Here is a 24747-nt window from a genome sequence, read left to right as displayed (position 1 = left end):
TCTATTTGACTGATTGTACTTTAAATTTGTGTAATAGAGATGTGAGAAGTTGGATTCAAACTATTCGATATGAGGCTGACAATTATCACGTTGATCAGCAACTTTACTGCTACGGAATGAGTAAATAATCTATCCTAGATCAAGTCTTTTATGTAGTAATGTTATTGACTTGTTGGATATAACTCTGTAATGTTGTAAACCGATGTCAAAGTAACCTAATTGTGTGAAAAATCAATTAAACATGTTTTTGCTTCTGAGTCATTGAGTCTTAGACTAAAAAAATCAAGTATTGATGTAGTAATGTCTTTAACTTGGATATAACTCTTTAATGATGTAAATCTCTGTCACAATAACATAATTGTGTCAGGTCATTCACACATCAGCTAGGTTTGAGTTTTTGCTTCTAAATCTGAGTCATTAAGTCTCAAAAAAACTCATGACTAGTTTTATAAGATGATACATTTTAAATGGCTACCATTTTGCAATGTGCTAAGTTGAACTACTATTGCAAAAGGTTTAAAAATGTGTTGGTTACATAAAGTTGTTTTGTTTAACTACATATACTGTTGCTTTCATCAATTAGTTTCTTTTTCATGTAAAAAACAGCTACTGTAGTATATTACAAAATGTTGTGTATTTCACTTGCATTTCAATGATTGTAGATTTAACTACAGCAAGTAAACAAAATTGTGTTTTGCATTTAGAAATTCCATTAGGTTGTACATTCTATCCTCATCACAATGACAATTGTCTGAGTTATATTTGGTTGAATCCCATTCGTTGTGTGGTGGAAGGAACATTCTATCCACCAAAGTTAAACACTTCCCATAAACACGTCTTGTATCAAAGTGGTGATCTGTATGATGTGCTTGACACTATGTGGATATTGTTTAAAGATCAGATGATGTGCTATGGACTGCGTAAGCATTATTGTATTGTGGTTTGAGTCAATAAATATTAGCTTTGTGTGATATATGAGTATTTTTTCAATCTACATTCCAATGTATGTAGATAAAAAGACATTTTCAAGTTCCTAATTTTGTTTTGTAATTCTCAATAAACTATTATTTTACACTGGAATTTTCTACTGTAAACATTTTTACCACTTTTTTGCTTTTTGTGTTTTTATTGAGTTGTATAATGAATTCTGTAACTTACTCTTTATATATGCTAAGCACCTCATAGTTTGTGACATATAAACTCTTTTTGGTAAGTCTGCAGTTTTTCTGTTTTGATTTAGGATTTCCAACAGTTTGCAACTACTTTCCGCCACACAACAGCACTTGTTTCGATCTTCTGTATCAGCAGGTAACAAATACTAAATTTCAATTCATCACTTGTAGTTTTATCCTAGGTGCATAAAATGTTGCTTTCCCAAGTTGAATGCGTCTTATTTTGAAAAACTGTACATGAAACACTGTGAACACAATATTGTTGTTGTTGCACATTGTTTTAGATCACATTTTTACCTTGCTTTGTGCTGACTGTTGGGTTTATAGCAATGAAGGATATTGATAGTTGGGGGGAATTCTCATCAGGCAATAGTTTGCTTTTATCTGCTTCGGTTGTAAAAATAAATTAGACACGATATTTTGCATTTATGTGCTTGGGTTTCAAAACAATAGGACAGTGATTCCCACCCTTTTTGACTAATTCCTCACTTAACCCTTTGAAACATTTTCATACCTCCCCAATAGACTGCATAGTAGATGCTAAACCGTACAAAGAACATTGAAAATAAATTGGGTCTTAAATCAACTTCACAGGTTGCATTCACAGAACTTGTTCTTCACTAGCTATACTCACAGAACTTGTATATTTATATTGAGTGTATATTTACAAACCACACAAAAAAATTCCATAACCACTGCAGTAGGACCTAATTTGTGGATAAGCATCTGTGAACTCCTGCTTCATTGTTCTGACCCAAAGAACAAACTTATTTCATTTTTTAATGTTTTTTAGGCTGGATGCAACTATATACTTGGGGAAATACCTCCTCAACTGATTCCTGGTTTAAACACAACACATGTTAGAGAAATACTTTATGAATTTGACATCATAAAAAATCATGCTGACACAAATATCACCATGGGACTCCAAGCAGAATCTTGTTACCAACCTCGTGAGTATGTTAGTTTGTTTCCTAGGTTGGCGGACAATGTCTTACAGCTTTATGGTCACTTTAATTTCCGGTAGATGTGTCTGTGTTACATTGAAAGTCTGTGGAACATTTGTGAGTTTTTTTGTTGTTTGCTGTTGGTGACTTTAGTGCTAGTTCAACCAACCAGGTTTCAGTGGGTTGGAGCAATGCCGCCTAAATTTCTTAGTCATGGAAACACAACTGCACCAACCACTTGGCTACCTTGGTGTTGTCAAGGCCAAAGCTAAACACTTTGAACAGGCTGTTTTACTGATTATAAATACCATATTCCAAAGAGGACGCATGTTTTATACATTTTTCTAGCTTTGTTCTTAAATTTTGTTCAAAATAGTTGTTTATTTTCAATGTGATAGGCAGGTGTGCACTTTAAAACTTGGGCTAGGTTGACCCAGCAGTTTTACCACAAGCCCCTAAAACATTAAACTTCATTTTGACTTGTTGTAGTTTGGTTTAAATCTGGGAATGTGACATTGTTGGTTGTCAGAAATGGAACAAATTACACCGAGGCTTTGGAGTTTTGTCTAGATCGTGATGCGGTTATCTTTAATGAGGTAGGTTTTTTTGGAAGTGTCAAAAAATCTCAAGATAAATAACTAGAACTCTCTCTTATTTACTCCTTTTTGTAACATACACAATAATGCAACGAATATAGTGGTGACAGTATAATGGATAAACTGTTCTTTTGATCAACCGACAATTAAACTTACAGCATTTGTATCTTATATATATGTGACTCATCTAACATCTTCAACGCCTTGAATGAGATGTCAAAGCATCAGATGGGTCAAACATAATTGTTAGTTGACCAAAAGGACAGCAATATAACATCCATGCTAAAAAATACAAATGCTACAAAATTTAGCCTTTCCGGTTTATATTAATTAAACCAGTGGTTCTCAAACTCGGTTTTCGGGGCCGCATGCGGCTCCCAAGTACTTATTTTGCGGCTCGCACCAGACCTCTAAAAAACATAAAACATTGCTATTTTAGCTTATAAAGTCATCTTCTTTAATGATTTTTCAAGGTTTCGTTTGTTTTGCGGCTCCCTACACACTTAAAAAATACCATTTGGCCCCGACAATAAAAAAGTTTGAGAACCACTGAATTAAACTGTACAGAATTTTCCTTGGTATTTTTAGATCAACGACACTGGCATTCAAAAGATCATTGAAAGGAAGTTATATAACTCAGTGGAATACTTTAATCTGAATGATTGGTGGCTGGGAATAGATGACCTTGATACTGAAGGTCGGTAAAATGTTGTTGGTTTATATTAAATAGGAAGTTATACGACAGGGTAGATTTTGGTACTGAGCAGGCCTAATACAGATTATAACAAAAAATTAAATTTACTTAGTTGTTTTGCCTTTGTTCTTTAAAAAAAAAATTAAACTATATTGGTCCCAAACTGGTGCAACAGCTCTTGCTGTCCTTGTATATGTATATATTCACCTCACAAGCTCAATAAAAATCTTACTGCATAAGTTGATTTATTTGGCTTCAGTGCATAAACTGCAATAAAAGTGTTATGCAAAGCAGTGGAACATTGTAAATAAAAGTGTAGATTTTTTCTCCAATTGACTAACAACATCTTTAAGTGCAAGAATGTAGAACCTATGTTTGCATAATTTTTTACTGTGATAATGAACTTCTGTACTCAGTGACAGACATTTTTGCCTGTCTGATGCTTTAACTTCAAATGCATAGAAGATTAGTTTGGCTGTCTATGTCACCTAAAAAAGCATGTCGTGTCATGGAAACAATAAAAACACACACAAATATTATTCATAATTGTGTTTTGTGCCATGGCTAGCTACATTGAAGCTCTGTGATAAGCAAGTTTACATCAATAGGTGACCTTATATGGAACATTGGGGATAAGTTGTTGCCAGGGGATTATGTTAATTGGAATCCAATGTACTTTGGTTTTCATCCAACTGACGATTGTGGAATATTCGAAGCAGACCAGGGCTGGAAATGGAATATTCGTGACTGTGCAGAATCTCATCCATTTGTTTGCCAAAAGTGTAAGTAGTATTTGTTAGGTTGTGTTGTCACTCTGTGCTTAATTTTGCGTGGTATAGGTTTAACACATATACTTTACTGGATACAGGGGGCAATAAACTGAACACTGAATGCTTGGTATCTTATGTAATTGCTCATTTATCTTATGCGTATTTGTTTATTCATTTTGTTTCGCTTTGAGATTCCTTTTTGATTTGAGTTTCTTTTTTTCAATCCAGAACTGCTGTAGTTGTACTTAAATAACTTCAAACTTTAAATCAAACTTTGTTCATTGAATGTTTAGTGTTTCTAAATATTAACTGGATTGATATCATTTATTTAGTATTATGTTACTATTGTATGTTTGGAGTATAGTAATTTGTAATGTATAGACTAGAACAGGGGTCGGCAACCCCTGGCATGCATGCCAAGGTTGACATGCCAGGTAGTTTTACATGGCACACAATCCGATTTTCGTGTTTATATTGAAGTATCAATTTAACTTGTTACACTGCTTGTTTATAGTTTTTGTCATGCCATTGTCTTAAATTCAGCCTTACATGCACAAAACACTTTGCTTTCTCTTTATTATTGTTATCTGTTGGCACAAACCACTATTATTTTGAAAAACGTTGCACACAAGGTCATTAACACATGGAAACAACAAGTAAATTGGCACATGTCGCCTAAAAGGTTGCCAACCCCTGGACTAGAATGTATTTAGATAACTGCTTTTTGACCACTTGTTATACTTTTTAACAGATTTTTGCAGATACCCACCCAGAGTTATGAAAGGTAAACATACAAATAATGCTATTATGTTTTACATGACAAACAATGTCTCTTTTTCTAGAAATAATGAAAATAAATTTCATCACGAAAGACACATGTATGCCTCCGTGTCTGTTGCATGAAAACTGCGTCAACAATACTTGTGTATGCTCAGAATTATATTATGATTACAACTGTTCGTGGAATGCAGGTAATTACCTGAGAATTAACCACTTTTTTCAAGTTGTAAATTCTCATTCCTGTCAAAAGAGCAAAAATTGTGGTTTGAAAAATGTTCTCAATGCGAAGCAATTTCTTTTCCCTGTCAATCTTTCTCTGTCAAAGCGCATGCTGGTGCAATCGTGCCCTACTAGTAGAAGAAAATTTGCTGCACAAACAATAAACCCCAACTTAACCTGCAAACTAACTAGACTTTGGTCTGTGCTTTAAATTATTTGTATCAAAAGTAAACTAAAATTGGCTGCAGACAGTTTTAGGCTGTTTCGACCCAAATGCTCTTATCAGTACAGCTGGTGACATGACACTGACAGGCTAGTGTAGCCAGATTTCAGCACTTAAATTTCTTGAACCTTAAATGCTGAAAAGTGATTCCTCACAACATATTGTGAGTGCCACAACCAGGTCTGTAAGGCCAATGTCACCAGCTGCATTGATTAACAATGAGACAAGACTGCATCTTATGTATTATCGTATCTGCACATCGCTATCAAAAGTTGGCTGTGTATGTTTTATTCATAACTTCATCCTAGGTTTGATACTGGTATACACTAATGTTGGTGACAGTGCTTAGTGTAGGGACAAAAACTGTAGATGGAACATTGCATTAGGATTATAACAAAATATTTGTCTCCACTTTTGCAGGTCTGTATGCTGCAGGAGATGGCAGGATTGGTAACAAGACCTTTGTCACATTTAAAGGAACTGCAACTTACGAACAAGCAACGGAATATTGTGCAGGTTTGTTATAAATTGTTCTAAAAAATATAACATGTGTTTTTTTGTTAAAAAAAAGTTGTTGATAATCAGGCTCGCATAGATTGTACCATTTGGTTGCATAGGCTTAAACTAAACCCCTCAGTTTTTTTTCATTAATACTTTCCAGTTATAAACTGCTTTCAAAGACAATAATACAAATTTGTGTACTTACATTTTAGACATTTGGGGAACATTAGCTGTGCCCAACACAGCAGAAAAACATGAATTCATTCTTTCCAAAGCAACTGGAAATTTGACTGGTTTCGCCACGGCTATGTGGCTTGGGATGACCGACTTGGACAAGGAAGGAGTTTGGAAGTTTGTTACCGGGGAACTGGTTAACTTGCCACCTGATTTTGTAACAAGTATGAGAACTGATTTTTATCAAACAGTAGGGCTAAGTACATCATAACATATTACAATGCAAAATGAACAAATGTTTTAACACAGGGGTGTGCAACAGTTGTTCGTTGGTGTGCCAAATAAGCAGTTATAAAATTATGGGTCACCAGAGACTCAGTGTGAGAGAAAACAGTCACAAATAATAACAGACCGGTAATTTTCTGAAGTCCTCATCATAAAAATGCCCACCCTCTTGATAAACGATGGATGACTTCAGAGTTTTCAGCTTGTTTTAACGCTTGCTTAAATTAAAACAGAATTGCCGGAGGGCTTAGTTGGGTAAATACATTTCATATTGCATTTCACACATTTATATGTATTTTAACTTTTCCTGTTATTATCAACAAATAATCTTTTTTCCTGTAATTTGTGTTTTTCTACTAGCTGCCTGTTTGTAGAAACTCCTATTATATAAAAGTCTGTTTACAAATATAACTGTTTTTTTAGAAAATATAACTGGTTTGTTTCGTTCTTTAATGTACACTGACATTTATTGGGTGGTCAGTAGAATATGATTGAAGTGACTTAAATGCAAATTTCGTGTATAGATTTGACTGGTGATGGCAAAATTCCATGGTATTCATACAACACAAGTTCCAGCGACAAGCGATGGCATTTTTACTACGATGAGGCTGATCTTTTGTTGAACAAATCTGCAGCGGTTGATTTTTGTGCCCATATGGAAGGTCATCTTCCTATTATTCGAGATGATGATGAAAATACTAGAATGGGTGACTTTCTAGCTGTAAGTTTGTTTGTTCTGAATGCTAATGAAAAAAATACCTTTTTTTCTCAATTGTGTGCTTTGTCAGTTCTCTGGTCATTTGTTTGGATAGTTTCAACAGAGAATTAAAAAATGAAAAAAAAATTACCACACAAAATGAATTTTATGGTAAGTAAAACAGTTAATTATGGGTCCCATTCCCTGAAAGGGTCAAATATTGATTTTACATGATTTGTTTTCTTTTTCCCGCCCCAAAGTTTGTCCGACGCGTTTTGCCATGAAATGTTTGATGGATGTGGATGAAACTTACACAGATGGTAGACATAGTTAACAGGAAATTAAAAAAAAACTTACCACACAAAATGCGTTTTATGCTAATTCAAACAGCTGATGGTAGAGATAGCTATGTAGATGTTGCTTCTTTTGTCTTTTTTTCAAAATAACAGTCTGCATTTTACTTGGCAATCTCTATTATGTTTCATGGTTGATAAAATTTTTTGAGATTTTTTGATGATTGTCTTGTGTTATTTATACTTTTCAAGCGAGCACAGACCACCATGACCAACTTCGGGGTAACTAGCTCAGTTTGACTTACAAGGCTTTTTTTTCCTTCAGGCCAACCAAGCAAAATGGAAACTGGCATATCCTGGTGTGCCAGACAGAGTAACCCATGAAAGTGCTTGGATAGGAATGTCACGAGAAGCTCATGAACCATTGCAAAATTTAAAATGGGACGATGGGATTATTGCCAACATGCCAACACTGTGGTACAACTGGAGAGGTCTCAGTTTGCCTTCTGAGAATATCAGCAAAAGTAGGTGCACTGGAATAGCAATAGTAGGGTTGAGATTTCTTGACCAAAACAAAAAATACATACGTCAGAATTAGGACCCAGTGTAGAATAGGATTTCCAAAACAAAACAAGCCACTAAAGTGTATATAAATGGGTGCAATTGATGTGGCCTTCATATCACTGATGATGAGCATTTGCCGAAACGTTTGAACAATAAAGCATGTCGCTTTTTACGTCTATTTGGGCCATTATTTTTACCATTAAATTTATGAACAGATCCGTATATAGTGTTCCAAAACAAGCCATTTTTGGAAGATTTTTCCTACTTTTAAATCATTTACTTTGACTTTTGCTTCTGTCAAAGACTAAATTTTCACAAAATAAGCAACCTTAAGAACTGATCTAACAAGTTAATAATGCTAACAGTGGCGTTTTCTCGTGTTGAAAGTGTATTCATGTTGTAATGTCAAGCTACCAATCATGGTGGCCACATTCAGGGTGAAACTACATACGGACTATTGTTGAAATTATGGATGAAATTATTATAGGAAGGCTGAGACGGCAGGCTTTAACGAAATTTGTCTGCGTTTTGATATATTTAATGGTCACACTGAAAACTCATTACCTGCCATGCTACATATTTCTTTTTACAGTGTACCATAGTTGGAATTACCCTCCAGAACCAGATGGTGTTCGTTTGCTTGGTGGAGTTTCCTATGATGAGTTTTGTGTTGCAATTAAAAGCAACAAAAAGTGGTTTGACTGGGAGTGCTCCAATAAGCTACATGTGATTTGTGAATTGGGTGAGTGTGTGGGTGAAAAATGAAATAGCGGTATATAGGAATGTGCCAAAACTGCAAATTTTCTGTTTGGTCAAACACCCAGTATTGATGTGAGATGCTCAGTTCTCGGCCAAACACTCTCAGTGCATTGTGACATCACAAACATCTTAATTCCACGCTTGTTTTGTAGCTTTCCAAGGTACTGATGTCACCAGCAGCGTGTTAAGCTGTACAGACCCCAGAAATATGATAATATAATGCTCGGGTCAGTTAGAGCAACTGCTCGGCCGAGCACAAAACAGCGATGCTCAGTACCGAGTACTTAGGTTCTAGCTTGGTTTGGCCCATCCCTAGCGGTATACCTGAATTTGAACTGTTTTGTCAGGTTGTGCACAATCATTGATGATGCCGAGACCTTTTTCATTTGTAGCCATTTCAGAAATCATAATTGTAGCCATTTGTGAAGAAAATCATGTGGCAAAAAAATTATACAAATCATTTTCTTACAGGTCCTTTTTCATTTGAGCGTTGGCATAATGGTGGTAGTTTTCATGCTGAGCCGAATGACGGTTGGTGTAGAGAGGACTGCGGTGCGATGAGACTCGACCTAACAACTGGATCATCCAGTGGTACAACCAACTTCTGGAATGATTTTATGTGCCAGAGAAGGTTAAGTTTTGCCTGTGAATTAGGTAAGACATAGAGGTGTTGTATGAAAACTTACCTGGTGTTAAGATTGGTGCTTTGCAGCGTGTCAACTAAGTTTTGTTGTGTCTTCATGGTGATATTACTTAAAGTTATTCTTTGCTAGGGCAACCTACTTGTGTTATGTTCTCACATTGACAAAATTTTAAATTTTAAAAGTTCTTGTGTTGGGTAACTGCAGACACATAAATATAATGTTACTCTAAATATAGCACCATTGTATTTCTGTTGTATTAAAAGTGATTTAGAAATTGCTTTCTTCATTACAGAAGTCTTGTTATAAGGTGTTTGATAAGCACTTAGCCTTTTGTAGTCTACTCGACTTGTGCATATAACTTGTTCTAAGTAAAATAAATAAAAGGTTTCGGGGTTGACATTATTAAGCTTAAGGTTGTCAAAGTGATTTGGTAACAGTTGAAAACAGCAAACACAGTTTTGTCTTGCTAAACAAAATTTTCTTTGCAGACTTGCCAGTTGAATGTACATCATACAACCCTCCGCTTGCACATGGTTGCATTCAAATTCTGTCACAGAGGGTAAGTTGCACAATTGATGAAACTGTTTAATATAATATTTGGATACTAACATCTACCAAAAACAAATTCTTAAAAATATAATGAAATGGTTTGGAAGTTTATGAATTTGAAATAAATATACTCAACTCAACATGACTTTTGAATCCTTTTTTTTTTCACTTCTGATTTCAAACACAACAATGTCATATTGTACATTCAAATTACATTACAAGGCAGGCTACATTGCTAAAAAATACTTAAGTATCAGTCTGGTACAGAAGGATAAAAAATACCGTTCACATTTTTAATTGCAACAGGTATACACTTTCACAGATAGGCACTACTAGGGATGGACCGAGTTGAGCCAGAACCCAAGTACTCGGTACCGAGCATCGCCGTTTTTGATGCTCGGTGCTCGGCCGAGCAGTTGCACAAACTGTCCCGAGCGTTAAATTTGCATATTCATACTAACATACAAAATATTTGTTTGAAAGGGTATACAAGAACAAAAATGACTGTTTATTTAAATGCGTTATGATTGTGAAAAAACGCGTACTTCATGTGCCAGCTTAATACACCGCTGGTGACGTAAGCGACGTTGCAATGCTGAAACTTGCATGTAATAGGGAATGTTTGTGACGTCATAATGCAACCGAGCGTGCTCGGCCGAGCACTGAGCATTAACCTGAGATGCTCGGTGCTCGACCAAACAGAACACTTGGAGTTTTGGCACATCCCTAGACACTACCAATTAATATATAAACCAAGTTCAGCATAAACCAGTGGTTCCCAACCCTTTACAGATGGCACACCACCTGACATTTTTTTTATCACTGCATACTACCTAAACCCTGTGTGAATGGGTAGACCAAGAGATAGGCTTTTTAAGGCTGGGCTAGCATATTTCCATAACCAGCAAACTAAGCAATTTAAAAGGAATATCCAAACCACTGCTACAAGTGTTGCATGAACCGCAGTTTTAGAACCACTGGTGTATACCCTAAGCTTGCTCAGTGCTCAATCAAAATGTACATTTCAGGTTTTTACTCAGCCTTTGATTATATTACATAATTAAGCAGCATTCACAACAAGTGTTTGACTTCAACATTTACCACTTGCAGGCAAATTGCAATCCAACCTTATTATCTACAAACCTAATGGACCACTTGGGACAGAGAACACTGGGCAACCTATGGAGTTATCTTAGAGAAGTTGAAATAAGAGCTCATTCTGATGTTGGACTTTATTCTGAAATGTGCAAATTTGAAGGTAAATCAATTGATTGGTCTAAAGTTTTATAGTTTACAAATATAACAACACCTGGAATGATGCCATATAATCGTTTTTTGAGAAAAACTTTTAATTACCGTTCCCGGGATTTTTTAGATTTTGCAAATTCCAGCCAAAAAATTTAACGTTTTTTTTCTAATTATGTCATCGCCATGTTGAAAACTAGTTTATTTTTGCTGCAAGCATCTGATTCGGTATGATTTTGTACATTAAGACATATTTGCAATCCCACTTAGCGACAGCAAGTTTCGTGAATTACAAACAAAAAATTCGGTTTTATTTGGTACCACTGGGTAGTGCATTGTCACAAAAATGATTTATGATCTTGTTTAAAAACGCTTACAAATTTTATCCCTAAAATTACCAAATGCCCTATTTCACAAAAACATGTTTTTGCTTGATTGTCTTTCTCTCAGAAGTTTTGAAACATTCCCGGGAGGGAACCCTATTTTAAACCTTTTGAATTTTTAAGAGAAGTATCTAAAAGCCCTTTTGTTTGCAAAGGATTCATATTTCTTAAAGAGGGCTTTGAAATTTCGTACGATCTTGAAGCATTGACTTACACAAAAGCAGAAGAACGCTGCAAAAATCAAGATGCTGTTCTTCCAATGGTAACAAAGTTCTTTGATTGTTTTTGACATAAATAAAAATACATGTGGTGTATAAGATCTATTGGCTACTTACACTTTTCAAGGTTATTGACTGTTAACAAGTCCTGATACCAGTTATTTGTAACATTACATTACATTGTGCATTTTATCTGTTGGAGGTGTTGCAGAAAACGAACGAAAAATGCCTAAGCTTTAAAAAAGTTTATTTTCCTAAATTTCAGCTTGCAAACTCTTCACTTGCTGATGATGTGATAAAGAAGTTGAAAGATTCTCATCTCAGCACTGGAATCAAAAGATGGTGGATTGGATTGACTGATAGAGATGTTGAAGGTTTGAAAAGCATTTTTATCTATTAACAATTACATTAATGATGTAGATAAGAGTTTTGGTTGTGTGGCAATGTGGTTCCTGGTAAACTTTTAAGCCTGTCAAGGGATATGTGATAAATAGTTGATATCTACTGCTCTAAACCATGCCCACAATTTGTTTGACTTGTAAGTAAACAACATATATTGGATAAGATAAAGCAAAATGTGTGACCACCTTTGTTTTGTACTAAAGAGCAGTAGTTAGAAGTGGAGCTGTGTGAATCTCTACATGCACCATTAACCAAAAAGGGGTTGAGGTTCATATATGTAGTAGCACTAACTTTTACCACTAAAATAAACCTGACTCGAGTTACAAATAACATGGACCTGTATTTTGTTTCCATGTGCTAGTTCAGTATCAACCATTTAGGTATCATTTTGTTTTATCAAGACTGTTTACATACCTAAACATATATAAGCTAGTAAAATTAGTGTTTAAGTTGAAAAAAGTATTTAATGTTGTTCAGTGGTCCCAGAGACCCTTATATCAACTCAAAATGTAGGCCTTATATCAACTCAAAATGTAACACTTTGCCAGTTGTTTGCATGTTTAAAGTCAACAACACCATTGAATCCTAGGTTTTTATGAATGGTCGAGTGGTGAACCCTTGGATATAGCTAAAGGAGATTTCACAAATTGGTCAGCAAACTATACGGGTCCTGAGTCTGCTAAAGACTGTGTAGCCATCGATGTAACGGATGGAATGCATTGGATAGTAGATGGCTGCAAGGCTGCATATGGTTTCATGTGCATGAAGGGTAAAATGATTTTTGTTTTCATTTTTTTTTTGCTGATGATTGAATAATTTTTCCCAAGACAAGTGTATTATAATTTTCAAGGATGAAGTTTTGTTGTTGTAAACTAACTTAATTGGTCCTGAACATAAATAAATCTGGACAAGTTGGATACTAATTGCACTTGGTTTTTTATTAATGTTTGGCAAAATAATCCAAAATATATCACCAAGCAGAGGTGTATTAATTTTGATGTGTTTTAATAATTTGGGTGGCAGTTTGCTGTTTGGGCAGTTATGGGGCTTACATGCTTTGACCAACAGATGATTATGTTCAACAGTTTGCTTTTAATAACAAATACGTTAAAGCTTTCGCACAAGCTTCATCAAACAAAACAAATTTACCTGCAAGAAACAATTCTTTTTAACATTAGAAGACTAACCCAATGTTGATATTTTACTGGTTTAGTTACTCGGCAGTATCCCAGCAAATATGAAGCTGTACATCGCAATGAAGTGTATCACCTTCGTCGTGGTAAAGCAGCACTACCCAGTATTTATGCGAAATCAGTTGAGGAAGCTCAGAAGAACTGTGAAAAAACTAAAGGGTGCAGATTATTTTACTTTTTTGCACATTATTCCAAAATTTCAAAAAACAACTGGCTTTTACATTGAGCGTAAATATTTCTTCAAGAAAATTCAGTGTGAAAAACCACTAAATATGTCGCTATATTTTATTTGTTTTATCAAGACAAATGGATTTCGCTAAAAAAGGCATCATCCAGACTTGGACAACTAGATTTTTTTTCGGTTTTTCAAATTAGATTAGAATTAAAATTAGAGCATCTCCTTTTTTGCAAATTAGATTAGAATTAGAATTAGAATTTTCTCAAAATCTAGAAATTAAACTAGAATTCAAACTAGAATTAGATTTAAGCCAACCAACATTAGTTTGTTTCAAATTTGAACTTGTAGATTTGCACATTTATAACAATACGATTCGGTGCATCTAAAACGTGTTTAAACGGAGCTGAGTGTCAAATTTCACTGAATAACGTGTTTCAGTGATGTAGTTTGGTCTTGTTAATTGCATGGTTTTGTGCGCTTTGGTTACAAAATGCATGCTCAGATCACATGCCTAAAAGTGCCGTTGGACAAACTAGCGATTTTGGGAAAACTGTGAATTAGATTAAAATTAGAATTAGAGCAAAATGGCGATAATTCTAAATTAGATTAGAACTAGAATTACCGCCATTTTGCTCTAATTTGCCCAACTAGACAACTAGAATTATCTAGTTGTCCAAGTCTGGCATCATCAGTGTCCTCTTCAAATCAGAATGTCTATTTTACTGAATTAAAACAATACAATATTGATTAATTTGATTGCTAAAGCAAAGGCAATAAATCCTGAAGCAAGAGTTTATTATGCTTACAATTTTACTGTTTTAATTTTCACCAGAGATCTTGCTGATGTAAATGATGATGTCACAGCTTGGTTTTTAAAGAACTACATTCTAAATCAACCAAATGTAACTTATCACCATACATCCAGGTAAAATGCCTTTGGCCCTGCAAATGAAAAAAGTATGAACTATGTGCTGACTACTGGCACAGAAAAAAGTCAAATTGTATAAACTTACTGATAAGACAGGGGTTGGCAACTATAAACAAATTCAGCTCATCAAGCAGTATCATTGGGCTCCAGCTCTTTTAAGAGGTGTATGGCGTAAAAATATTGTTTAAAACAGTTTCTCGTTGGTAACAATGTCATTGTAGTTTCAAAGCTTAAATATTCAGGAAGGTTAGGCCAGGGTACTTTGCACCTTAACCTTGCAGCTCTTGGTTTTGGTGTGCAATATGGAAAGGTTGCTGACCCCTGGTATAGGTCGTAATGACAGTAGGGATGAGCCAAAACTGCAAATGTTGTGTTTGGTCGAACACCGAGCATCTTATGTTAATGCTAGATGCTTGGCCGAGCACACTTGGTGCATTGTGGCATCACAAACACTCCCAACTCCATGCTAGTTTTGTTCCAGGGTCCCTTATGTCACCAGCAGTGTAACCGAGCATTGAAAACAACGATCCTTGGTACCTAGTACTCGGGTTCTGGCTCGGTTCGGCCATCCCTAGTATCCAGAATTGAAACCAACACATTTTTTAAGGGTTGAGTGTTTAGTTGAACTTGCTACATCCTACCGCAACTGCTTTACTCTCTACAGTTTGTTAACAGGAGAAATTCATCCAACATGTATGTATAACACAATACTAAAACTAGTTTACCTGTTTAGATATTGGCTTCATCTATATGACAAGCCTCCAACTAAAAGACTCAGACCCCAAGACAGAAACTGGGTTTGGAGAAAGAATGGAACTGAAAAGCCGTTCTTATATTCCTCACCATTCATTCGTGGTATGTCATGCTGCTACATATATTCAGATGGCATTTTAGGTAGCTGTAGCTTTTAATACCCTTTAATTTCCGTATAACAATGTATTTTTGAGCATTTTACCTATGATTCTATTTTGTTGTTTTAGCATAATTTTTATAGTTTAATCATAAACATTACTGCCAAGGTACTGGTGTATATAGAATACATTGTTCAGACATTTCGACAATCTCTGTTGTCATCATCAGTGCAGGTGATTGTCGATACGCCTGAACGATGTATTCTATATACACCAGTACCTTGGCAGTAATGTTTATGATTAAATCACTTTTCAAGTTCATGCATAGTGTTCCTAAGCATTTTTATTGTTGTCTGGGAGGTTTGCCTCAATTGCAGTCACAAAATGAAAAAAAATCAATCGTACAAAATACTTCAAAAGAGTGGCAAACAATCATTTATTTACGTAACAGAAATATTAGTTTCGGCTATTTATAATGCTTTGTCAGTTTCTGTCTCTGTCAGTTTATTTAAATAGAATCTATTACACAGGCGGATTCCTGTAGATTGTTATGACATTACACATACACTTAAGTTAACATGATTATTTTCAGATGGGTTTAAAATTGAAAACATTGGTAAGATAAATTCAACAAGAGCTCGACTCTCATATGAAGAGCGGTGTCTCTATGGCGACCATAGAAATGGTACTTTCGGAAACCCCTTTGGGAATTTTTTGCAACATTACTATACCAGGAGGTATGAAGCACATTGGTATTTTAAAATGTGCAATTATTCAATGGACCACAACTCGAAGAGCATTAAATAAACCTTTACCTAACAAAACATTATAAATATTGATGCATATTGCTTGACTTTGTAATTAAAAGGTGCTTGTAAAGTTATCTCTTAAGTTTGCATGAAACATGGATGTTTAAAATTTCTTGCTTACCAATAGATACAAATAACTTGCTCACTTATAGCTGTGTGTTTTTCTTTTGTCACTTCATTAAAAGGTATACAGCCCACAGTTAATAGGCTAAAATTGAAAAATAAAATAACTAAAATCTAAGAAAGTAATAAATGGCCACTTACAAACACCTGAGGCACGATACAGTAGAATTTGTTTCATTTACATGCACAACAAAAAATACTGTGTTTTGATTGGTTGCAGCAAGTCATGTGACTTTAACCGTCCTGAAAGGATTGAGTGGGTGTGGGTATCACAGTTTCATCTCATGCATATATTCACTGAACGGTGTTTGACAGCGCTTTTTCCTATACATGATATAACTCATGCAGGTTAGTTTAAATATATGTTTGGTCGTACAATTAATAACTGTATCTTACCCATAGACTTGTAAAGCAAGCTTCGTGTTTAGGGATATTGTGCTACAATAAAATCTTACTACCTAGTGGTGGTAGTAGTAAACAAGGCCCACATTTTGTTACTTATATCCAGAATACATATTAAATTGTTGGCGAAACTAGTAGCTATGGGATGGATTATTTTTTTCCCTTGAAACTAGAGATCTGATATCGATTTATTGGTAGTTAAGTAGGCAAGCTGATAACCAATATTAAAAGCCGACATTTTATTTGTAGTAGAAGGCCTAAATTTATATATTTTTAATTGAAAAAAAAACTCTGATATCAGTCTGAGGTCCTTGCGGATATCAGTGTTTTCCTACTTTAGACTTGGTTTCGAGTGTAGCAAACAGTTGATGGGTTAAAAATTCAGAATAAGCTTTTGATTATGGACCTTGCAATTGTGGTTCAACCACTAAAATAAATGTTGGAACATAACATTGTGAAAACTATGTGTATATTGCTGTTCTTGCTTGTAAAGTTAATGTTCTGTGTTTGATAATGACAGTATAATGATACGAACATGTTTGCATGTCAAGGTATGTTCCCTGGTGTTCGAGTCCTTCCATGCAACTTGTCAGATGTCAATCAACATTGGATCTGTCAATCAAGCAATCCCTTTCACATCAAGCTGAGACACAAACAACATACTTATCTATTTGACATGGTGAGCATGAATATATATTAAGCAATGAGGCCTCTACTAAGCAATGCGTTTTAAATTCATTGTGATAAATTTTAGGAAGAAAACTGTGATAAAGAACCTAGGTTTAAACTAGAGTTGCACCAAATTGACCTGATTTGGGTTTAGTCGAAACCGAATAATCAGCAGTTTTGCCAAATTAATTAATCATAACCAACCGAATCATTTATGACGCCATGTGAAGTCACTCAGTGTATTCCACAGTAATGCAAACAGTGGTGTTACAGAACAGACTAGTCGTGTTCTGTTATCATTTGAGTTGTATGTTTAAAAGTTGCCTTGGACATACCTACCAGCATGACAATGAATTGCTGAATTTTTGTCTGAAGTGTACTGGGAAAAACAAACCTTATAAAGCACCAAAGACACATTTGACACTTCAAATTGGTAAAGATTTGGTTAATTCAGCTAAATCTTTGTAAAATTGACAAATTCGGCTGAATATATTTGGCAAAGGGAATATTCATTACATCACTAGTTTAAACAAGGAAAAAATGATTTCTTACACTACAACAACACTTTACCATTACTGCAATCGACACTAAGGCGTTCATCTGACCAGTTGTGGCAGAATTTTATGTTAGAAGTTGAACATTTTTCGGTGCTTGTGATTTGACTTTCATGAGGCTTAATACTGGGCTTGTTTAGATGAGGTGGTAGAATGCTGTTGTGGTTCAAAGCTAGATTTTCTTTGTGACATGCTTATGATTTCTTACGGGCTAAGTTAAGTATTGCATTCAGCAATGTAATGCTGTTGTGTTTTTTTGAATATAACGTTGTGTTACAACTTAACTTTTGTAACAACAGAATAACGTCAAATCTTTAATTGAAAATTTCTGCAGATTGAACCATTTGACCGAGCTCATCTCGCTGGTTTGCATTTTAGTTCTGACTGCAAATCTATGTGGAGAACTTTACTAACTAATAAATATCTTTGTGATGAAAGATATTATCCTGCAAGTAAGTTCTTACATTCAGATTTGGAAGTGATATTTCCCACACCATACAAAAATATCCTTATTTATTTGTTTTCTCCTAATATGTTCTCAAACTAATTTCTTAGACAACCATGAAATTTCTCTCTGGCCATCTAAGTGGCCATCACTGCATTCTACTTTTTTGAATTATTGCATAAAAACATCAGTTTTAGTACAGATAAATCTGATGAATGGTATAATGACTTATGAGTTTGGTTTGTTGAACATGTAACGACTCATTTGCATTAAAACAATAACCAAGCTGAAAATAGCTTATCAATTAATTACAAAAACATGTCTGGGTATGTATGTAAGTGACCAGATTTGTCTGTATTGACAACTAAAAAGCCAATAAGCCTGTTGGGTATTGTGTTTGTTTCATGACACCATACCCTTTGCATGTTTGGCTGATTGCCCAATTTGATTACCTGCAGGAAATCTGTTTGTGGTGAATGTGGATAAAATGGTTCCTCCCCCTAAAAGTGCAACAAACTGTTCCAACCCAACATTCAGTTCCAAAGTGTTTCCCAATGAGATGAAAATGCATCAAGCGTGCGAGCTACGAGGTAACATTTGCACGTGACAGTAAAAACCCCGTTAATATATGCAATGCTAGTTTTATTTTAGCACTTTAGTGTTATTTCTGTTTTTAAGTAAGAAATTATGGTATGGCAGGCCTATTGAATGCATTGTACTAAATCTGATTTACTGGTCAATCTGGTGATTCCTTACTATGAAGCTGACAACAGTGCTTGTGGTCCGACTTTGGCCAGGTCCTGCGTAGTTCAGTTGTAAGAACATCCCGGAAAGACCCCTGTCATGGGTTAGAATCCCACCGCAGGCTAGATTTTTCTAACCTTTGCCTTGTCATATGGGAATGCTTGGTGACTGGCTTGATTCAGTATCAAGCCAGCAATGGGCCTTACATACTATTTTTTGAAGAGTTTGCCATGATTACTGCTCTACATAAATGCTTCAACGCTGATCCCAGTTATGGATATATGTTCATCCTAACTTTGGCAAGACACAAACCACTGCTAAAGCAACTTATTTCAATATCATGCTAACGATGCCTTTAAAGTAAAATATATAAGCAAAATGTTGGGGATGGGCCGAAATTGCAAACGTTCTGTTTGGTTGAGCACCGAGCATCTCACGTTAATGCCCGGTGCTCGCCTCAGCACACTTGGTGCATTGTGATGTCACAAAAGTTTCCAATTTCACTCTAGTTTTGTAGCTTCCCAAAATCCCTTACATAACCAGCGATGTATTAAACTGTACAGGACCCAGAAGTGCATGTTTTTTGTTCTTCGATACCTTTTCAAACACAAGTTTAGTATGTTAGCTTCACATGAGTATGCTTATTTAATGCTCAGCTCAATTTGTGCAACTGCTGGGCCGAGCACCGAGCACAGAAAATGTGAAGCTCGGTACCGAGTACTCGGGTTCTGGCTCGGCTTGGCCCATCTCTACAAAATGTATCTTGTTTGAACAAGATATGAGTAATCATTTTGTTTTCAAACTAGACATTATCACAAATTAATCCTTTCAGTAGAAAACAATCACGAAATTTTGAAGTGAAAACACTAAACCCGTTGCTGTATTTTTATTGTTTTACAATACAAATACATTCTGCTCTTACAACCATTGTCAGTGTAGGAAAAACAAAAAATACACTGCTGATGTCTGTAATGCGAAATGCAATTGTTTTGTGAAACAATAAAATACACTGACTGATTTAATGTTTGTCACTTTGAAACTTCCTGCAGTCATGAATTAATGATAAGTTTGTAAAAATAATCTTGTTGGTTGATTTATTTGATCAAGCACAGAATATTTCTAGGTGGCCACTTTGCAACATTGAGTGAAGTCAAAGGCGCTATATCAGATGGGTTTGTTGATGGATGTGTTTGTGCTCATGTTGCTGGCTCACCTTATTTATATGGGGTTATGGTATTTGATGATCCAATTTGTAAGAATCTCACCGGTGCTACTCCAAACAAAGATGGGATTTTCACGTGTCCTGGAACCAGCAGTGGTTCAGCGTGGTGCTACAGGTTTAAGAAATGTTTATTATATACTAGACTAAAATTTTTAGTTTTGTAATGGTAAAGACACATCCTTGCACTGACCCTGCTAAACATACTGGTATACCCAAGGTGTTTTTTTATACTTTTGCGCCTTTCAGATTTTTAATCTCAGTCTAATTTAATATTTTGAATGTAAATTTATGATGCTAGAACTAGTGATGTGCCAAAGTTTCGGTTGCCTGAGACATTTCCACCGAATACGCTGTTTTCTGATGTTTCAGCTCAGGTTCAACTCGAATCTTTTCAAAAAACTTTTTTATTGCATGGAATTAATGCATAAACTTTCATTTTTGCCAATACGAAACATAATAAATTAACTATTTGTGGTATCTATAAAATACAAGCCATGTTGTCTGCAAAATATTACAAGTTTAGTAAAGCTTCCGCATTGTGAAGTTGATTTTGGTTTGTCATAATTGAGGTAACTCCCATCAACAAGTTTCAGTTGAAAACATCCATAAGAAAGGGGATTTTAGGTTCGGCTTGATTCTGCCGAAATTATTCGGCTTCATGGCTGAATATTTGGTTTCGGCGAACCTTTCTAGGCGGTTTCGGTGCATCACTAGCTAAAACCAAATATGTCATCCAGGGCATAGGCGCCATGCCGGGTATGCCAGGCAAAAACCCGGACGAAAACCTCGGGTATGCCGCATACCCGAGAATTGGACCAATGTTAGTCATGCGGTATTGCTTCATGGAAATTATTCTGATTCGAACCAATACATAACATACACAATTGATTTCAATCGTTATTATTTCACAGCACATGAACTATTCGCATTCATTACAATCGTGACAGCTTCAAGCAGCATTAGAATTTAAACATTAAAGGGTGGCAAAAAGCACAACAAAGTTGTTGGCGCTGACGCTACCCCGGCTATTACGTCAACAACCACGTGATAAAAAGTTTAGCGTTTGTGAACTAAATTATGAGAATACAGTTCTAACTTTTAACTGCCTTTACCTCAAGGACAAAGACTGTCTAGTTTCAACCGAAAAAACAACAACGGTTATTGTTACGTCACAACGTAAGGCTGGTACTTTTAGAGTGTTAGCTTGTCGAAAATTTCTGGCAGGTCAGGACGTTGTTTGAAGTACACTAAACTTTAAAATTAATAATGTGTCACGTACAATTCACTGCGTTAAATAGGCTACACGTTGTAAACGAAACAAACGACTTTAAAACGTATGAAACGATTTTTTGGCCAGAAGTGTTTGCGCTTTGTTGCGTGAAAACAAAGCATTTTTATAATAGTTGTTACAGAGAAGAAAGTAAATGTTTTAACATTATAGTAAATTGCGGTGTAAGGTGACGTCCAAGCTAAATCTTTTTTACCATTATTGTTCCACCTCCCCGTAATTTCGGCAAGTTGGTCCTATTTTTGTAATGTGCAATGCAATGTTAGCGCGCACAAACATGCATTCAATTGCAACAGTAGCAGAAGGGTCTGGCGGTGGAATTACGTTGTGTTAACTCATATACTGCAAGCTTTACGTAGTCTCACACTACGTAGCGACAGGAAATGAATTTGGTATTTCATGACGTCATATAATGTGGCATACCCGGGAAAAATTTAAAGCCGGCGCCTATGATCCAGGTTATGCACAGACCCCGAGTTTAATACAATAGTTGTAGAGTGTTCAATTTGTGTCTATTGCAGAGGAGTGCCACATGCAAACTTGATCAATGGAGTCCAGCACTCCCCCTGGTGTGCAACCTTCTCGCTACTAGCTCCCGACAAAGTTGGACTGGAGGAACGAAGTTGCTTGTCTCCACATTTCTTTGTGTGCAAGAAAAGTTAGTAACTATTTGTGTTGTTATTTTATACAATTATAAAATCTCTTTCTGGCAAACTAAGTGCTATCATATCAAAACATGTTATTGGTCAGTGATACAAATTTGTGCTATAGAATGTTTTAATTACCTTCCACTTTAGGGTAACCGCATTGTCCAGATATTCTTATATTTTACCGATTTACTGTATATTTAAATACTGGTCAATGTCGTTGATCTTTAGTGTCCAACAGGTGTGCTGAATCATTAAACATTTTCAGGCCGGGGCATTTCTCAATCACCTATTTTAGCTATAGGACAGTGATTATTAGCTTTCATAATCAACACTTAGGTTATTTTTAAGGCTTTCATCTTACTGTTTTACTTTTTCACCTCTTTCTTCGAGTTTTTATGTGTACATGTTTTTCTTGTAATACTACTTAATGGCAAGTTAAAAACTTTCATTTTAAAAATATTATTGATTAAAAAATCATATACATGCCTATACTCTTCTAGCTGCAGAGAGAAAACACTGCATTTTTACAACTTAATTGAATCTCTAATCATTATTTTACAATGGCAGAAGCCGCAGTTGCTTGCACAGCCCCTAATTACCCGGTCAACAGCCACACCACACTTGAAGATTGGACCGAATTTGGGAAAGGAATTCATATTGAATGTAACGAAGGTCACAGTTTCTCAACGGACCCACTTAATGTGAAGTTCGTTTCCTTTTGTGTCAATTTTGCTGGAAATTATTCCTGGAGTCCTGTTCTGGATGGTTTAAATTGCACAAGTAAGGTCTTTTTTAACTCATACTGTATGTAACATTGATCTTGAGAAAAATAAAAAAGTAGAGAAATGTTTTTTGTGTGCTTGTTTTTGTTTTGTTCTAAAATTGTCTATTTATTTGCCTTAAACATGTATGCGAGCACTTTGGTATATTTTTTATTATTACATTTTGTAGAAATTTCTTAGCTGCAGCAGCTCTAGCATTCAAGGTTGTTTATTTATTTCAGTGTTTTATACTCCCAAAAATCTGTTGGTATAAAAATGCAACTTTGCTCTTGCCTTTATTTTGCATAGGCTGCACAAACAATGACTGTACTATTATATACTATTTCTTGTGTGTTGTTCTATCCATGTAAGTTGGAAAAAATCAAATCACATTTAAATAAATCAAAGACCATGTTTTTTTTCCCGAAGGGTTTACTGAAATTGGTATCGTAAAATATGTCTTAAACCCATTTACTTGTTGTGCTAACAATGGTCATTGTGGCTTCTAAAATATAATACCATCATTGTTGATCCATTGTTTGTTGTAGGACTCAGTTGTCCTGATCCTCCAGCTTTGAACCACTCAACTTCCATCACAAGCCCACCAGGCATATCAGCAGGCAACTTTTCATATTCTGATAGGATCACATACACCTGTGATGTCGGATATGGGATCGGTGGTAAAGTTGAAGCAAAAGTTGGTGTGTCGGTTTGTAGATCTGACCAAACTTGGCAACCACCACCAATAAAACTGGCTTGCTCTGGTAAGTTTTCTGGCTTTGAGAAGGCATACCTTATGTGCCTTTTTGATGTTTTTAATCCAGTTTTCAGGTGAATGGTTCTAGCACAGTGAGAATCAAATTGTGTGCTACCAGTACTACTGTAAATGATTTAATAGCACTTTGTAAAATTGTTTTTGTTAAGTTGTGTCAGATTCTAGGGTTTGCTGGTTTGCATGGTAACACTCTTTTTAAGCTTACTTGTTATGGAATGCATTCTCACCTAACACACTACATTTAAAAGCTTTATGTTTTGGGAACATCTGTTCTTTTTTATGTAATGATATTGTTTTTTTCTTCTTACTTTTTTTAAAAGATTGCATCAAGGCTGTGCCACTGAATTTAATAGATTTTGCATTTTGTAAATACAGTGAACCTCAATCTGGTCTTGATGGAAACAAAAAAAATTGCCTGGATTAGTTATTCAGCTTAACCAATGTCCATTAGTTAAAATCATTACCACATTATAAATCATTTGTGCCTTAATTTTTGTCTGAATTAGGCAAAGAACCAGATTAACCAAGTCAGGTTTAACTTTGGGTTGATTGGGGTTGGAGTATTGTAGTTTTTTTCGTTTAAACCCTTATTATACCAACTTAATTGATCTGTTTACAGTGGTTCGATGTGCTCGACCTCCTAGGATTGCAAACAGCTTAACAGATTATGATCCAGTGAGTCAATCACTTAACTACTTGTGCATGAAGGGTTACTGGATATCGAGGGGCTCCTACAATGTGTCAGGGTTTGTTTGTAATGCCACTGGATACTGGAATCCTAATCCACTCACCTCTGTTGCTTGTGTTGGTAAGATTGTAGACAATTACTTTTTGATGCTGTTTAAATTGTACCGTGTTTTTTAATGGAGGGTAAAAAGCAAAGTTTTGAAATCTTTTGTTTTAGAAAAGGGAATTTGAGTTTTTTGTGTTTGTGCATAAAAAGTGAGTTAGTATTTGTATTGTTTGCTAGTAATGCAAGGTTTGTGTGGTAGTACATTTTAATTGCCTTCCACCTGAGAGGAAAACAGCATTACCCAGAT

The 24747-nt window shown here is 35.4% G+C and overlaps 2 protein-coding genes across 2 annotated transcripts in view; both read left to right on the top strand.

Annotated features, from left to right (window-relative positions):
- Positions 1 to 710: 710 nt before the first annotated feature.
- Positions 711 to 8680, top strand: LOC145213288 (uncharacterized). Its single transcript, XM_080081515.1, has 13 exons — positions 711 to 920; positions 1241 to 1308; positions 1966 to 2125; positions 2609 to 2715; positions 3304 to 3412; positions 4018 to 4191; positions 4931 to 4963; positions 5022 to 5150; positions 5822 to 5917; positions 6115 to 6300; positions 6886 to 7082; positions 7677 to 7875; positions 8508 to 8680. The coding sequence occupies exons 1-13, from the start codon at positions 878 to 880 to the stop codon at positions 8678 to 8680; spliced, it is 1674 nt and encodes a 557-aa protein (XP_079937641.1). The 5' UTR covers positions 711 to 877.
- Positions 8681 to 9167: 487 nt separating this feature from the next.
- LOC145213505 (uncharacterized) overlaps positions 9168 to 24747 on the top strand; it is a 44182-nt gene continuing 28602 nt past the window's right edge. The window contains exons 1-19 of the mRNA XM_080081807.1: positions 9168 to 9328; positions 9807 to 9877; positions 10978 to 11125; positions 11651 to 11757; positions 11979 to 12087; positions 12705 to 12884; positions 13329 to 13467; positions 14319 to 14411; positions 15148 to 15269; positions 15858 to 16002; positions 16418 to 16545; positions 17151 to 17278; positions 18157 to 18274; positions 18726 to 18857; positions 20135 to 20348; positions 22043 to 22179; positions 22739 to 22951; positions 23481 to 23696; positions 24327 to 24515. Of these exons, the coding sequence (XP_079937933.1) occupies positions 9232 to 9328; positions 9807 to 9877; positions 10978 to 11125; positions 11651 to 11757; positions 11979 to 12087; positions 12705 to 12884; positions 13329 to 13467; positions 14319 to 14411; positions 15148 to 15269; positions 15858 to 16002; positions 16418 to 16545; positions 17151 to 17278; positions 18157 to 18274; positions 18726 to 18857; positions 20135 to 20348; positions 22043 to 22179; positions 22739 to 22951; positions 23481 to 23696; positions 24327 to 24515 (2686 nt within the window). The 5' untranslated portion in view covers positions 9168 to 9231. The remainder of the gene's footprint in view (positions 9329 to 9806; positions 9878 to 10977; positions 11126 to 11650; positions 11758 to 11978; positions 12088 to 12704; positions 12885 to 13328; positions 13468 to 14318; positions 14412 to 15147; positions 15270 to 15857; positions 16003 to 16417; positions 16546 to 17150; positions 17279 to 18156; positions 18275 to 18725; positions 18858 to 20134; positions 20349 to 22042; positions 22180 to 22738; positions 22952 to 23480; positions 23697 to 24326; positions 24516 to 24747) is intronic.

Source organism: Phallusia mammillata, chromosome 2, assembly GCF_965637545.1.
Source record: "Phallusia mammillata chromosome 2, kaPhaMamm4.hap1.1, whole genome shotgun sequence".
NCBI classification, from domain to species: domain Eukaryota; kingdom Metazoa; phylum Chordata; class Ascidiacea; order Phlebobranchia; family Ascidiidae; genus Phallusia; species Phallusia mammillata.
Note: the sequence above shows the minus strand (reverse complement) of the source record. Positions and strands in the feature narration are given on the sequence as shown.

Excerpts from the sequence above, each read along its gene's own strand:
- LOC145213288 (XM_080081515.1), top strand. The coding sequence starts at position 878 with ATGTGGATATTGTTTAAAGATCAGATGATGTGCTATGGACTGC. Across the intron at positions 5,151-5,821 it reads CAACTGTTCGTGGAATGCAG|GTCTGTATGCTGCAGGAGAT; the intron begins GTAATTACCTGA and ends CCACTTTTGCAG. Across the intron at positions 5,918-6,114 it reads AGCAACGGAATATTGTGCAG|ACATTTGGGGAACATTAGCT; the intron begins GTTTGTTATAAA and ends CTTACATTTTAG.